We start from the raw sequence: 13,372 nt of genomic DNA, 5'->3' as shown, positions 1-13,372 counted from the left end.
ATGAAAACACAGCAAGACCCTCGGCCTGTTTTCTTTATATCGTGTTTCCCCTCCACCCCGAGGAGTGAGGCAGGGGGCTCAAACCATCCCTGCCAAGCTGGGAGGCACAGTGAACACACAGAGAAGGGCTGAGGGGAGAGATCCTTTCTGAGGTTGCGGGAACCAGAGAGCCGCATGCTGGCTCAGTGCTGCCATGTGCCTGTCCCAGCAGCTGAGGGTCACTCCCCTCCTGGGTCACACAAAGGATCTAGGATCTAGAAGGGCCTGCCCCAGCCCCCCACCGAGGGTTAGCCCTGCTGGGGCCTGTAAGCGCACCGCATCCCCTCCGGCACCCCTAAAGTGGACCTCATATCTGCTCTGCAGATGCAGAAGCAGGTTAAGCAGGGGTGCTCTGAAACCAGTGTCCCTCCTCCAGAGTCCCTCACGGCTCCCCCTCTCCAGTCACCCCGGCAGGCAGCACGTGATGGTGGCAGAGCCAAATCTCTGCTCTCAGAGACCATGTGTCACCACTGCTTAGAAGAAAACCAGGACTGGCATGTCATGGGACCAAGGATTCTGGAATTTTCAATTACTTTTGAAGAAGGGCTTGTATTTAAAAGCAAATCTTTATTCAAAAGAAGTGAAGGATTGTAACTATGTACAGTTTGTGACACACAGCCCGCAAGGGGAAAAGAAAAAATTCTCACAAAGAACGAGGTCGTGTTCTTTCAAAACGTGAAACTGTTTTTCTGGTAGAGGCAGCAAAAATCTTGCAAGGGACCCAGCTGCAACTTTAAGAAGCATTTGGCCGGCTTGCCTACGTGCCCCGCATTTCAACCCATTTCAACCGCACAGAGAGTCACTGCCTGTGGGCCCTAGCGCATCTCCGAGTCTGAGGCTCCGAGGAGGTCTGCGTGCGCCCCTCAGGACAGCCCCGCCCCAGGCAGCCGGCCTCCCCCCACACCTGTCCTCCGATGACTCTGCCCTTTCCTGCAGGAGGGTGGGAGAGTGGGCCGGCTGAGCGGCCCTCCTCTGGCTTCATACATCTGGGATCGAGTGGTCCATGGCGTGGTGGAGCAGGGTCGAGGACAACCTAGATACAGGAACCAGGACAGTCGCCAAAACTGGCAGCAGGTTCTCCTCCCTACCAGCCGGCACAGCCCCAGGGGGCCTTCATGTCCACTTCTAAGACTTTCAGGGCCCCCACTGGGAGCCACCAGCCACTGGGCCCTGGGAAGGGAGGGCAGGGGAGGGAGGAGGCTGGTGTGGTGGGAGGCGGGGAGGTGAGGGGGAAGGCAGGAGAGGGGCAGCCTTACTTTTTGACCATGTGCTCGTAGATCACAGTGGGGATGACGGTCAAGGTGACAACGTTCCCGGCCATGGCCAGAATCTCTGTGACTTCTTTGTCCTGGAGAGGAGGTGAGTGAGGGGTCACCCTGGGGCCAGGGGCGACTCTGAGGCACCTTTGCGGGGGGGGCGGCGCTCAGCATGGCCCCCTGCTAGAGGACCCTGCTGCCATCAGGTGGGGGTCTCAGGCAGAAACCCGGGTGCAGCCTTGCTTGAGCAAGAGCATAAGTCCCCTGACCTGAGGATCTCTGCAGTAAAAGCGAGCACGCCCCTCCCCACCCTACCCCTGAAGGCCTGTCTGTGGGAGTCAGTCACCCTCAGGCTCTGGCCCCAAAGCACAGGGAAAATTACCATGCAGTGGGGGCCATGAGGTGCAGCCACCCACCCACTGTGCTCCTGCTGGCCGCCAGCCCAGCAGGGCCCTCCTGGGCCCTCTTCCTCTTACACCTTGCTGCCCAGTAAAGAAAGGAAGGTCTGTGGACGCCACTCAGACCAGGGGGAGAACAAGAAAGGTCAAGGCTCTACGCAAACTGGGCCAAATAGACCAAACTCTGAGGCATGGCCACACAAGAGCTTCTGGCCCTTACTCAGAGACTAGGACTGGTCACGTATATCTAACCTGCTTAAGCACTCAGTTGTTGCAGGACAAGCGGCAAAGACATGCTAGATGGGCCTAGTGACAGCCGCAGGGTGGAAACGGGTCCGCTTTCAGGAGACAGACCATCTCAAAAAGCACAGCTACGCGGGGCCATTCAGGAAAGGGAGAGCCCCTGTCCTCAGAGCCTCGGAGCACCACGGTTTGCCAGGATAACGGACAAGTTCATCACGAGGCCCCAAGCCTTCGGGGAGGAAGAGAGAATCTGCAGCACATTGTAGCACAACTGCTCTCTGGAAGAGTTAAGATCAAAGAACTGGAATGCTTTGAAAGGAGTGGATTTGCTAGTATCCAGAGAGAGACAGTGACTCAGAATCCGTACTGGCGGAGTCAACTGTTTAGGGATAAAGGGCTCCCTTTGGCTGGTCATGCCTGAGCCCTGGATCGGGGGAGAAACACCCGTGGGAGGGACCTTAGACACCCATCAGGAAGAACTTCCTGATCACAATGCTCATGAGCCCCCAGAGCAAGCTTCCAACGAAGGTGGGGAGACTGCTGAGCACGGGAAGCAGATACGGGGCAGGAATGGCCTGGTGATGGCCCTCAAGAGGGGTGGAGAAGTGGCTTCGAAGCCTGTGCTGGCTTCGAGATGCCACTGACCAGGCCGCGTCGGTCAGGGGAGCCCTGTTCTCAGTCCTGGCGGCAGCAAGTCAGGATCAAACCACTTTCACCTGTTCAGGGACCAAAAGCCACATGACTCATCATCCCTGGTGCCTGAAAGCGCCCACCCCTCGGTCAGCGTCCACTAGACCCTGGACCCCTTGTTCTCTCTTGCTTTTTAAAAATAAAACGCCACACACACACACACACACACACACACACACACACACACACACACACCCTCAGAAGATGAACAGAGGTCAGAAGTGTGTTTCTGAGCAGGAATTTTCCAAAATACTCCTGGACCCCTTGTTCTCTCTTGTTTTTTTTTTTTTTTTAAAGATTTTTATTTATTTATTGAGAGAGAGAGAGAATGGTAGAGAGAGAGCATGAGAGGGAAGAAGGTCAGAGGGAGAAGCAGACTCCCCGCTGAGCAGGGAGCCCGATGCGGGACTCGATCCTGGGACTCCAGGATCGTGACCTGAGCCGAAGGCAGTCGCTTAACCAACTGAGCCACCCAGGCGCCCCTCTCTTGCTTTTTAAAAATAAAACGCCACACACACACACACACACACACACACACACACTCACACACACACACACACACACCCTCAGAAGATGAACAGAGGTCAGAAGTGTGTTTCTGAGCAGGAATTTTCCAAAATACTCCATTACGGACTGTGAGCCACCATGCAGACAGAAGCGCCGTGCTGAGGAGGGAGGCGTCCACGCAGTCAGCTGCCCCTTCCCTGGCGCTCTGTCCTGCCGCCCACCCTCACCCCCTCCTTGCCTCTCGTCTGGCTTCCACACGTTGGTGACAGTAGCTCATATTTACTGAGCACTTACCACGGGCTTTGGCACTGTGCTCAGAGCTCTACCTACCTCATCTTATTGCGCCCCCACAGCAACTGGAGGATGAGGGACCTGAGGCTTGGGTGGGGACAGTAGCTCGCCCGCAGACATGAACCTTCTGTCCACCCAGCCAGCTCTCAGCCGCTGCAGCCCCTGGGGCCAGGGCACAGCTGCTGGCCTACCTTCAGCCCGATGACGTTCTGCCCGTTCACCTCGCACACGGCGTGGTTGGTGAGGAGCCCGTTGCGGGCCGCAGAACTCCCTTTGACCACAGAGATAACCTTCCCCTTCTTGATGACAAAGCCAATGTGGCCCATGCTGTCCTTGTGCATGGTGACGGTCCGCTGGAAGGGCCTGGCGGGGAAAGACAGTGAGCTGGGCCTGGGACGTGGCTGGGGCCAGACAGGGAGGCTCTGGGGGCCTGGCTACCCACCTGTCCCGAGCGACCATGACGATCTTCTCCACCGATGCTCTCTTCAGCACCCGGTGGGCTCTGTCTGTGCTCCACCCGGCACAGTCACGCCCGTCAATCTGCAGGATCTGATCCCCGAAGCGCAGCCCCACGAGAGACGCAGGGCTGTTGGCCTTCACCAGCTGCACGAAGAGCCCCTGGAGAAGGAAGGGCCCTGCCATCAGCTCCACAGCCCACTCTGAGCCCAGGTCCCTCCTGTGGCTGTGCTCCTGATCATCTAGGAGCTATAGCTCTGTGTGGGCAGGACAGCGGTTACCCCATTTTCCTGGGGAGGAAACACTCCAGGCCACATAGCCGGGGGCAGCTGAGTCAGGCTTTCAACCCTGGCTGGAGGCTGCACCCCAGCCTCCAGACTGCCTGGCTTCTTACAATGGCATTGGCGCCCCTGGCTTCCACTGTCTACAGACAGCTGCCTGGAAGCCAGATCCCTCTGATGGAGGGGAGGAGGGAAGGGAGGCTCTGAGTAGTTGGAGCCCGGGAAGGGTAAGTGGATGGTCCCTATTGCTGGAACCCAGCACCAGCCCTGAGGACCTGGGGGAGGGAGATTGAGAGGAAGAGCCTGGGCTTGAGATGGGGTAGGCCTTGGCTCACCTGCCTGCTCTGCACCTTCCTTACTGTGGACAGGGCCTGCACTGCCCCCTCCCAGGCTGGTGGGAGATGTGTGTGGGAAATGCCCCCTACTCTCCTGCCCAGCCCCCAGCCCTACCTGGTCAATGGCCTTTAGCTGCAGCCCAGTCTTGCCATGCTCATCCTTGCACAGGTGGATCTCACGCACCCCAGGCTTGATCTCCGCACGCCGTGTGCCAAGGCTGTTCCCAGACAGTGGTGCCACCAGCTGGCCTGGCGAGGAGCCAGAGCCCACCATCTGCAGACACCAGGGTGGGGTCAGCTGGCCCCTGGGGCCTCGTAAGGATGAAGAAAGAAGGATGCAGTGGTCCCTGGGCCCTATCCCATCCACAGACCACACTCTTCTCTGCAGGGGCTGCTAGGGGACATGGCTCCCTGAAGCCACTGGGGGGGCATCAAAGTCTACGTCCCTGAAAAACAGCTAAGAGTATGAGGAGAGACAAGAGAGAGTATGGGTATACAGAAAAGGGACCCTCATTTTGCAAGGCACATTGGTATCGGGAGAAGACCCTTTGAAATCCAACTAAAAATAAAATTTTGCAGCAAATAGGGAGCAATTAGGGGGGAAAAGGACTTGATTTAATTTTTGTCTTGAAAAGAATGTAAGCAAAAAGTATAAAAATGAATGCTTTCCCCCTAAAGCCCAGAACAAGTTAGGATGTCACTCTCACCACTACTATTAAATATGGTACTGGAATAACTAGCCAGAGCAATAAGGCAAGAAAAGAGGAGAGGAGAGAGGGGAGGGGAGGGGAGGGGAGGGGAGAAGAGAAAAGAAGAGGCATACAGACTGGAAAAGAAATATTTGCCAATGATATGATGATCTACTAGGAAATTCCCGGGAATCTACAAATAAACTCCTAAAACTATAAGGGAGTTCAGCAAGGTCACAGGATACAGGATCAACACACAAAAATCAACTGTACTTTTTATACATGAACAACATGCACCTGGAAACTGAAATTAAAAGTACACTACCAACTATCATCACTCAAAAATAAGAAATAGGAGTAGAGCTAACAAAACATATGCAGGAATTATATACTGAAAACAAAAACAAAAAATGACTGATAAAAAGGTATCAAAGGAGATCTAAATAAATGGAAAGAGGGGCGCCTGGGTGGCTCAGTCGTTACACGTCTGCCTTCGGCTCAGGTCATGATCCCAGGGTCCTGGGATCTAGCCCCGCATTGGGCTCCCTGCTCAGCGGGAAGCCTGCTTCTTCCTCTCCCACTCCCCCTACTTGTGTTCCCTCTCTCGCTGTGTCTCTCTTTGTCAAATAAATAAATAAAATCTTTTTTTAAAAAAATGGAAAGGTATTTTCTATTCATGGATTAGAAGAACATAGTAAAGCTGTCAATTGTCCCCAAATTGATATAAAGATTTAATGCAATTTCTATCAAAATCTTTACAAGATGTTTTGTAGATATAGGCAAGGTTAAACTAAACTCTATATGAAAAGACAAAGGAAGTAGGGTAGCTAAACCTATTTTGACAAAAAGAATAAAGCAGGAGGAATCACTCCACCAAATGTCAAGACTTATTATTTAGCTACAGTTTGGTAACAGTGGAGAGACAGACACATGGATCAATGAAACAGGACAAAGACTTGAAAAATAGCCTCACATAAGTAGGGCCAACTGCTTTTTAACAGAGGTGCCAGAGCAGTTCAATGGACGAGAAATAGTCTTTTCAACAAAGGCGAAAGGAGCAGTTGAACAACCATAGACAAAAATATGAACTTTGACCTAAGTTTCACACCTTATACAAAAATTAACTCAAATTTCATCATAATTTAAATGTAAAACATGGGGCGCCTAGGTGGCTCAGTCAGTTAAGTATCTGACTCTTGGTTTCAGCTCATGTCATGATCTTAGGGTCCTGGGATCGAGCCCCACAATGGGCTCCGCGCTCACAGCTGGAAATTATCTCCCTCTCCCTAGGCTCCTCCCCCTGCCTGCGCATGCTCTCTCTCTCAAATAAATAAATACAATCTTTTTTAAAAATGTAAAACATAGGTTTTAGATAAAAATAAGGGAGAAAACCTTCAGGATTTCGGGCTTGGTGTAAATGTCTTCAGACAGGCCAGCCAAGCCTGATCCACAAAAAATAGAAAAAAAAGAAAAAGAAAAAAGATCCATAAATTGGAACCTCATCAAAATTAAAAACTTTTGCTCTGCCAGAGATCCTTTTAATAAGTTGAAAAAAGAAGCTACACTTGGGAGAAAATTTTTACAAAAGACCTGACAAAGGACTCTAGCATAAAGAACTCTCAAAACTTGACTTAAAAAAACAAACTATCCATTGAGAAAATGAACAAAACATATGAAGAGCATTTTACTGAAAAGAATTTACAGCTGGTAAATAACACATGACAAGACACTGAACATCACTAGCCAGTGGGGAAATGCAAACTGAGACTGTGAAGAGACATGACTACACACTTATCATGACGGCTAACATCAGTGAGAAGCTGGTGAAGATGGGAAGAAACTGGAGCGGCACGTGTTGCCGGCAGGAAAATAAAATGGTAGAGCCACTGTTAAAATAGTTTGGCAGTATCTTTTAAAAATTTAAACATGCATTTATCATACAACCTAGCAACTGCACTCCTGGACATTTATCCCAGAGAAATGAAAACTTATGTCTGTACAAAAAACTGTGCACAAATATCCATAATAACTTAGTCTGTAATAGCCCCAAACGGGAAACAACGAAAACGACCCTCAGTGGGTTGAACAAACCTCGGTACATCCGTACCGTGGAATACTGCACAGCAACACAACGGCATGAACTGGGGGGGGGGAGGTGGGGGTAATGGGGTGGGGATTAAGCATACACTTGTTGCGACGAGCACCAGGTGATGTATAGAACTGCTGAATCACTATATTGTACTGAACTGATACAACACTGTAGGTTAACTATAGTGGAATTAAAATAAAATGAAATAAAAACAAACAAACAAATAAATAAATAAAATGGGACGAGCTATTAATAGAGTGAACAACCTGGAAAAATTTCAAGGGCATTATGCTGAGTGGAAAAAGCCAATCTGAAAACACGTAGATAACATTCTGAAACAAAATTATCGAGGCAGAAAACAGACTAGTGGTGGCCAGGGGGTTAGGGAAGGTCAGGGGGAGAGGGTGGGCATGATGGCGAAGGGCCAGCCTGAGGGAGACCTCTGTGGTGATGAACTCGTCCGTGCCTTGGTTACACTGGTACCTACATGGGTCTATCTATACAGGTGACAAAGTGACACGGAACTACAGACGCTCACCGGACCAAGGCAAAATGCTTGCTTTCCTTACCCTACAGTTATGCAGCCACCGCCCATAGAACAACTGGGAAAACTGGGTGGAGGGTACAATCTTCTGTACCCTTCTCTGTACTATCTTTGGGACTTCCCAGCAATCTATGATCATTTAAAAATAAAAAGCTAAACATAAAAATTTTTAATTATAAAAATGAATTCATCTGTCATATTTTTATCAATGTTGAGGTGAAATGCACTCATGTCCTCACTATTGGAACAAAGAGGAATTCAGTCAAGGGCTTACAAGTGAGGTACATACCACATGCCTTTCTTGGCTTCTTGTTTGTATTTCACAGCATGACTATGGCGGGGGGCAATGTGGAACAGCACCCCAGGGCCCCACGCATCCCCATCCTGGCCAACTTTCTCCTGTGAGACCCTCATTTGCCAGTGGCTAAGGCAGTTCTCATCCTCACCCCCCTCACTTCACAAGACCCTGCAGCCTCAGCAAGACCTGCAGCTGGGCCCTGCCACCAATTTTCACCCACGTGGGGACAGGATGGCAGACAAGCCCCCGACCAACGGCCCACAGGGATGCTGGAGCCCACTGGCGGGGGGTTTGAGTGGGGACTGGTCTCTAAATGAAAATATTTTGAGGATGGAACATTTCTGTGTCATGATTTCCCTTGCACCCCAAAACCATGGAAAACAGGAATCAAGCAAGCATTGCCGCTTCATCTGGGGACCAGAGCTGGGTGACAAGCTGCTCCCTGTCTCGGCTCTGCCATCCATGCAAAGCTCTCAAGGCACAGGCAGCTCCTTCATTAGAGGCCTCCAGGCTCAAATGTCCATCAGCAGATGAATGGATAAAGAAGATGTCATACACACACACACACACACACACACACACACACACACACACACACAACGGAATATTATGCAGCCATCAAAAGGAATAAAATCTTGCCATTTGCAACGACGTGGATGGAACTGGAGGGTGTTATGCTGAGCAAAATAAGTCAATCAGAGAAAGACAAGTATCATATGACCTCACTGATATGAGGAATTCTTAATCTCAGGAAACAAACTGAGGGTTGCTGGAGTGGTGGGGGGTGGGAGGGATGGGGTGGCTGGGTGATAGACACTGGGGAGGGTATGTGCTATGGTGAGCGCTGTGAATTGTGCAAGACTGTTGAATCACAGACCTGTACCTCTGAAACACATAATACATTATATGTTAAAAAAAAAAAAGAAAAAGAAGAAGATAGCAGGAGGGGAAGAATGAAGGGGAGTAAGTCGTAGGGGGAGAGGAACCATGAGAGACGATGGACTCTGAGAAACAAACTGAGGGTTCTAGAGGGGAGGGGGGTGGGGGGACGGGTTAGCCTGGTGGTGGGTATTAAAGAGGGCATGCTCTGCATGGAGCACCGGGTGTTATACGCAAACAATGAATCATGGAACACTACATCAAAAACTAATGATGTAATGTATGGTGATTAACATAACATAATAAAAAAATAAAATAGTCAAAAAAAAAAAAAAAAGAAGCCTCCAGGCTCAGGCTGGGTTTAATGCCTTCCCTTCTCATCCAGCAGCCTGAAGCCAGGGGTCCAAGGGCAGGCAATGGTCCTCCAGTGTCCAGGTCTGCAGGAAACCCCACAGCACTTTTAACAATGGCTCAGAATGAAAAGTACCATGAAGAAACAGAGCCCAGGCCTGCCAAGGAAGAGGAGATTCCAGTCTGTTCGAATGGCAAGACCAAGAAGGAGGGAGAGTTGGCACATTCTGTGCCCACAGTAGGCAAGAGACAAATACCTACACTAGCACCTTCCGGAATCTGAAGCAGGTTCTGCTGGACTTCTTGGCTGGAGAGGGAAAGACCCATATAATTTTCCAATTCTGCCAGGCTTGGGTACAAAACTGACGGGAAGGGAACGGAAGGAAGAGGAAATGTGTTACTCAGGGGCGTGAACTTGGCCACACCTGCCTGGCTCCCGTGGTCACTCATTTGTATTAAGAAACAGGGCCTGGGGATGTTGTTTATCCCCGAGAATGCAAGGGAACACTCGCTGGTGATGTGGGTTCTCTCCTCAGAAGGGCTGAGGGGCAGGGGTCTCCCCAGGAGCAGCCTGGGACACAGGGGCTGCAGGAGCTGCAGGGGCTGTAGGAGGCAGGCATCTGACCCCAGGGCAGCTCCCAGGAAACTGCAGGGAAAGAGTGGGCCTGAGGTCAAGTTAGCTGCCACAGGACCTGAATCAAGACTGCCACCAACAACTCAAGGGGCCACCACAAACACCTTGGTCTCCTCACTCAGCCACAGAAGGTAGCCCCAAATCAGGGAGTTAATGCTCTCACTAAGCCACAGTTTCCTCGGGGTCCCCGTCAAAGAGCTCTGGTGGGGATAAAATGTTCAGGAAGCCCACAGCACAGGGGCAGGAAAGAGGCTGTGCTGGAAGTGGCCACAAGAGGTCACTGTCAGTCAGGAGCACCCCACCCTGACTGGCTCACTCACCTGAAGACTGGGAGACTGGCAGGGCAGGCATTCTGGGTGCAGCTCTGGCCTGGGCCTGGGAGAGGTGAGGAGCACTGGTCAGCTGTGGCCAGGACCGCCAGGACCCCCAGAACCCTTGGAGCCTGGGGCTCCCTGGGGATCAGGGCATTAGTTATGCTGGCGGGCCTAAGGTGGGGTATCCATGAACCTTGGAGGTGTGTAAATGTGTCCTCTGCACATGTCCATGTTTCTGGGGAAGGTTCTCCCCGTAGCCTGCAACCCGCCAAACGTCATGACCTGCTTACTACCTGAGGCAGCCAGAACATTGAGGCCCACCTCCCAGTGAAATTCTCAGTCGAGAAGTCCCAAATTCTCAAAACCCACTGGAACCACAGATGAATGGAAGGAAAAGGGGGCTTCTGCGGATGAGCAGGCCAAAGGCCATGCCCATGGGGTTTACTCTGGAAGCCTGTCTACAGTGGAGTCTACCTGAACTGGGATAGAAGTGCTAGGAGGCACAAGAGAGGCCTGTCTGCTGTTTGGGCTTTTCCATTCCTGCTGTAACTCCACTGCCTTAACCTCTGGACACCTGTCCACTAGCAGGTCCTGCAGTAGTGACCTGCATGCCCAGGGATCCAACACCCATCACCTTCCAAGACAAGCCTCCCTTACTTACCCGGGGGCAATCACAAAGGCCCTTCGAGGTGGCCTAGGCTAACACATGCCTAGCGGCTTACCTGAATGGCTTGGTCCATCTTCAGGTCCTCCAGGGATGGGTATAGGGTGGACATAGCTGCTCCTTGGAACACCCTACAGGCACAGAGGGTGAGGAGGGGTGAGGGGTGAGAGGAAGCATGGATGTCTACCTCCCGTTCATGTGTGCCACTCAGGACTCTCAGGATGAGAAAGAAATCAGGAAGGTATTGTTAGGGGTGTGTACAGCATCATCCCCCAACTACACAGAATTCCGTCCAGTGTTAAGTAGGTGGGGTTTTAATTACAACAGAAAGGCAGCAGGGCATTTAGAATCTCTCCCCAACCCCTCACACCCCTGTTCACCTCTGGGTATTTGAGCTCCTACTGTATACCACCCATTTCCAGCCTTGATCTTAGCCTAGGCTTCCACTCTTCTCCTTGTAAAGTTCTGATCTTATTAAATGTGTCTTAGGTTTAACAGTAGAACAGATCAATGAAACTAGGAGCTGGTTCTTTGAAAGAATTAACAAGATTGATAAACCCCTGGCCAGACTGATCAAAAAGAAAAGAGAAATGACCCAAATCAACAAAATCATGAATGAAAGAGGAGAGATCACAACCAACACCAAAGAAATACAAACAATTCTAAGAACATATTATGAGCAACTCTCTGCCAGCAAATTAGATAACCTGGAAGAAATGGGTGCATTCCTAGAGATGTATCAACTACCAAAATTGAACCAGGAAGAAATAGAAAACCTGAACAGACCTATAACCACTAAGGCAATTGAAGCAGTCATCAAAAATCTCCCAAGAAACAAAAGCCCAGGGCCAGATGGCTTCCCAGGGGAATTCTATCAGACATTTAAAGAAGAATTAATACCTATTCTCCTGAAACTGTTCCAAAAAATAGAAATGGAAGGAAAACTTCCGAACTCATTTTATGAGGCCAGCATTACCTTGATCCCAAAACCAGACAAAGATCCCATCAAAAAGGAGAATTACAGACCAATATCCTTGATGAACATGGATGCAAAAATTCTCACCAAAATACTAGCCAATAGGATCCAACAGTACATTAAAAGGATTATTCACCACGACCAAGTGGGATTTATCCCTGGGCTGCAAGGCTGGTTCGACATCCGCAAATCAATCAATGTGATACAATACATTAACAAAAGAAAGAACAAGAATCATATGATCCTCTCAATAGATGCAGAAAAAGCATTTGACAAAGTACACATCCTTTCTTGATCAAAACCCTTCAGAGTATAGGGATAGAGGGTACATACCTCAATATCATAAAAGCCATCTACGAAAAACCTACAGCAAATATCATTCTCAATGGGGAAAAGCTGAGAGCTTTTCCCCTAAGGTCAGGAATGCGGCAGGGATGTCCACTCTCACCACTGCTATTCAACATAGTATTAGAAGTCCTAGCCACAGCAATCAGACAACAAAAAGAAATCAAAGGCATCCAAATCGGCAAAGAGGAAGTCAAACTCTCACTCTTTGCAGATGATATGATACTGTATGTGGAAAACCCAAAAGACTCCACCCCAAAACTGCTAGAACTCATACAGGAATCCAGTCAAGTAGCAGGCTATAAAATCAATGCACAGAAATCAGTGGCATTCCTATACACCAACAACAAGACAGAAGAGAGACAAATCAAGGAGTCGATCCCATTCACAATTGCACCCAAAACCATAAGATACCTAGGAATAAATTTAACCAAAGAGGCAAAGGATCTGTACTCAGAAAACTATAAAATACTCATGAAAGAAATTGAAGAAGACACAAAGAAATGGAAAAACGTTCCATGCTCATGGATTGGGAGAACCAACATTGTGAAGATGTCAATGCTACCTAGAGCAATCTACACATTCAATGCAATCCCCATCAAAATACCATCCACCTTTTTCAAAGAAATGGAACAAATAATCCTAAAATTTGTATGGAACCAGAAGAGACCCCGAATAGCCAGAGGAATATTGAGAAAGAAAAGCAAAGCTGGCGGCATCACAATTCTGGACTTCCAGCTCTATGACAAAGCTGTCATCATCAAGACAGTATGGTCCTGGCACAAAAACAGACACATAGATCCATGGAACAGAATCGAGAGCCCAGAAATGGACCCTCAACTCTATGGTCAACTCATCTTTGACAAAGCAGGAAAGAATGTCCAATGGAAAAAAGACAGTCTCTTCAACAAATGGTGTTGGGAAAATTGGACAGCCACCTGCAGAAGAATGAAACTGGACCATTTCCTTACACCACACACAAAAATAGACTCCAAATGGTTGAAAGACCTAAACGTGAGACAGGAGTCCATCAAAATCCTAAAGGAGAGCACAGGTAGCGACCTCTTCGACCTCAGCCGCAGCAACTTCTTCC

General features: G+C 49.7%; 2 protein-coding genes across 14 annotated transcripts in view; one reads left to right on the top strand and one right to left on the bottom strand.

Moving 5' to 3' along the window:
* SNPH (syntaphilin) overlaps positions 1–4,794 on the top strand; it is a 41,325-nt gene extending 36,531 nt beyond the window's left edge. For all 10 annotated transcript variants that reach the window (XM_027623654.2, XM_027623656.2, XM_027623650.2 and 7 more), the window contains 2 exons: positions 1,317–1,398; positions 4,666–4,794. The gene's annotated coding sequence lies outside the window, so the exon portion shown is untranslated. The remainder of the gene's footprint in view (positions 1–1,316; positions 1,399–4,665) is intronic.
* The window catches only part of SDCBP2 (syndecan binding protein 2), a 29,946-nt gene continuing 17,167 nt past the window's right edge, over positions 594–13,372 (bottom strand). For 2 of the 4 annotated variants that reach the window (XM_035728910.1, XM_035728909.1), the window contains 8 exons: positions 11,017–11,089; positions 10,301–10,355; positions 9,608–9,708; positions 4,612–4,770; positions 3,867–4,042; positions 3,616–3,787; positions 1,296–1,387; positions 594–1,072 (listed from right to left, as the gene is read on the bottom strand). In XM_035728910.1, the coding sequence (XP_035584803.1) occupies positions 1,018–1,072; positions 1,296–1,387; positions 3,616–3,787; positions 3,867–4,042; positions 4,612–4,770; positions 9,608–9,708; positions 10,301–10,355; positions 11,017–11,070 (864 nt within the window). In that variant the 5' untranslated portion in view covers positions 11,071–11,089 and the 3' untranslated portion in view covers positions 594–1,017. The remainder of the gene's footprint in view (positions 1,073–1,295; positions 1,388–3,615; positions 3,788–3,866; positions 4,043–4,611; positions 4,771–9,607; positions 9,709–10,300; positions 10,356–11,016; positions 11,090–13,372) is intronic. The other 2 variants (XM_035728911.1, XM_027623657.2) reach the window with 1 other exon arrangement.

The sequence above is a fragment of the Zalophus californianus genome, chromosome 8 (genome assembly GCF_009762305.2).
Source record: "Zalophus californianus isolate mZalCal1 chromosome 8, mZalCal1.pri.v2, whole genome shotgun sequence".
In the NCBI taxonomy this organism is placed as follows: domain Eukaryota; kingdom Metazoa; phylum Chordata; class Mammalia; order Carnivora; family Otariidae; genus Zalophus; species Zalophus californianus.
This window is presented reverse-complemented; position numbering and strand designations above follow the sequence as displayed.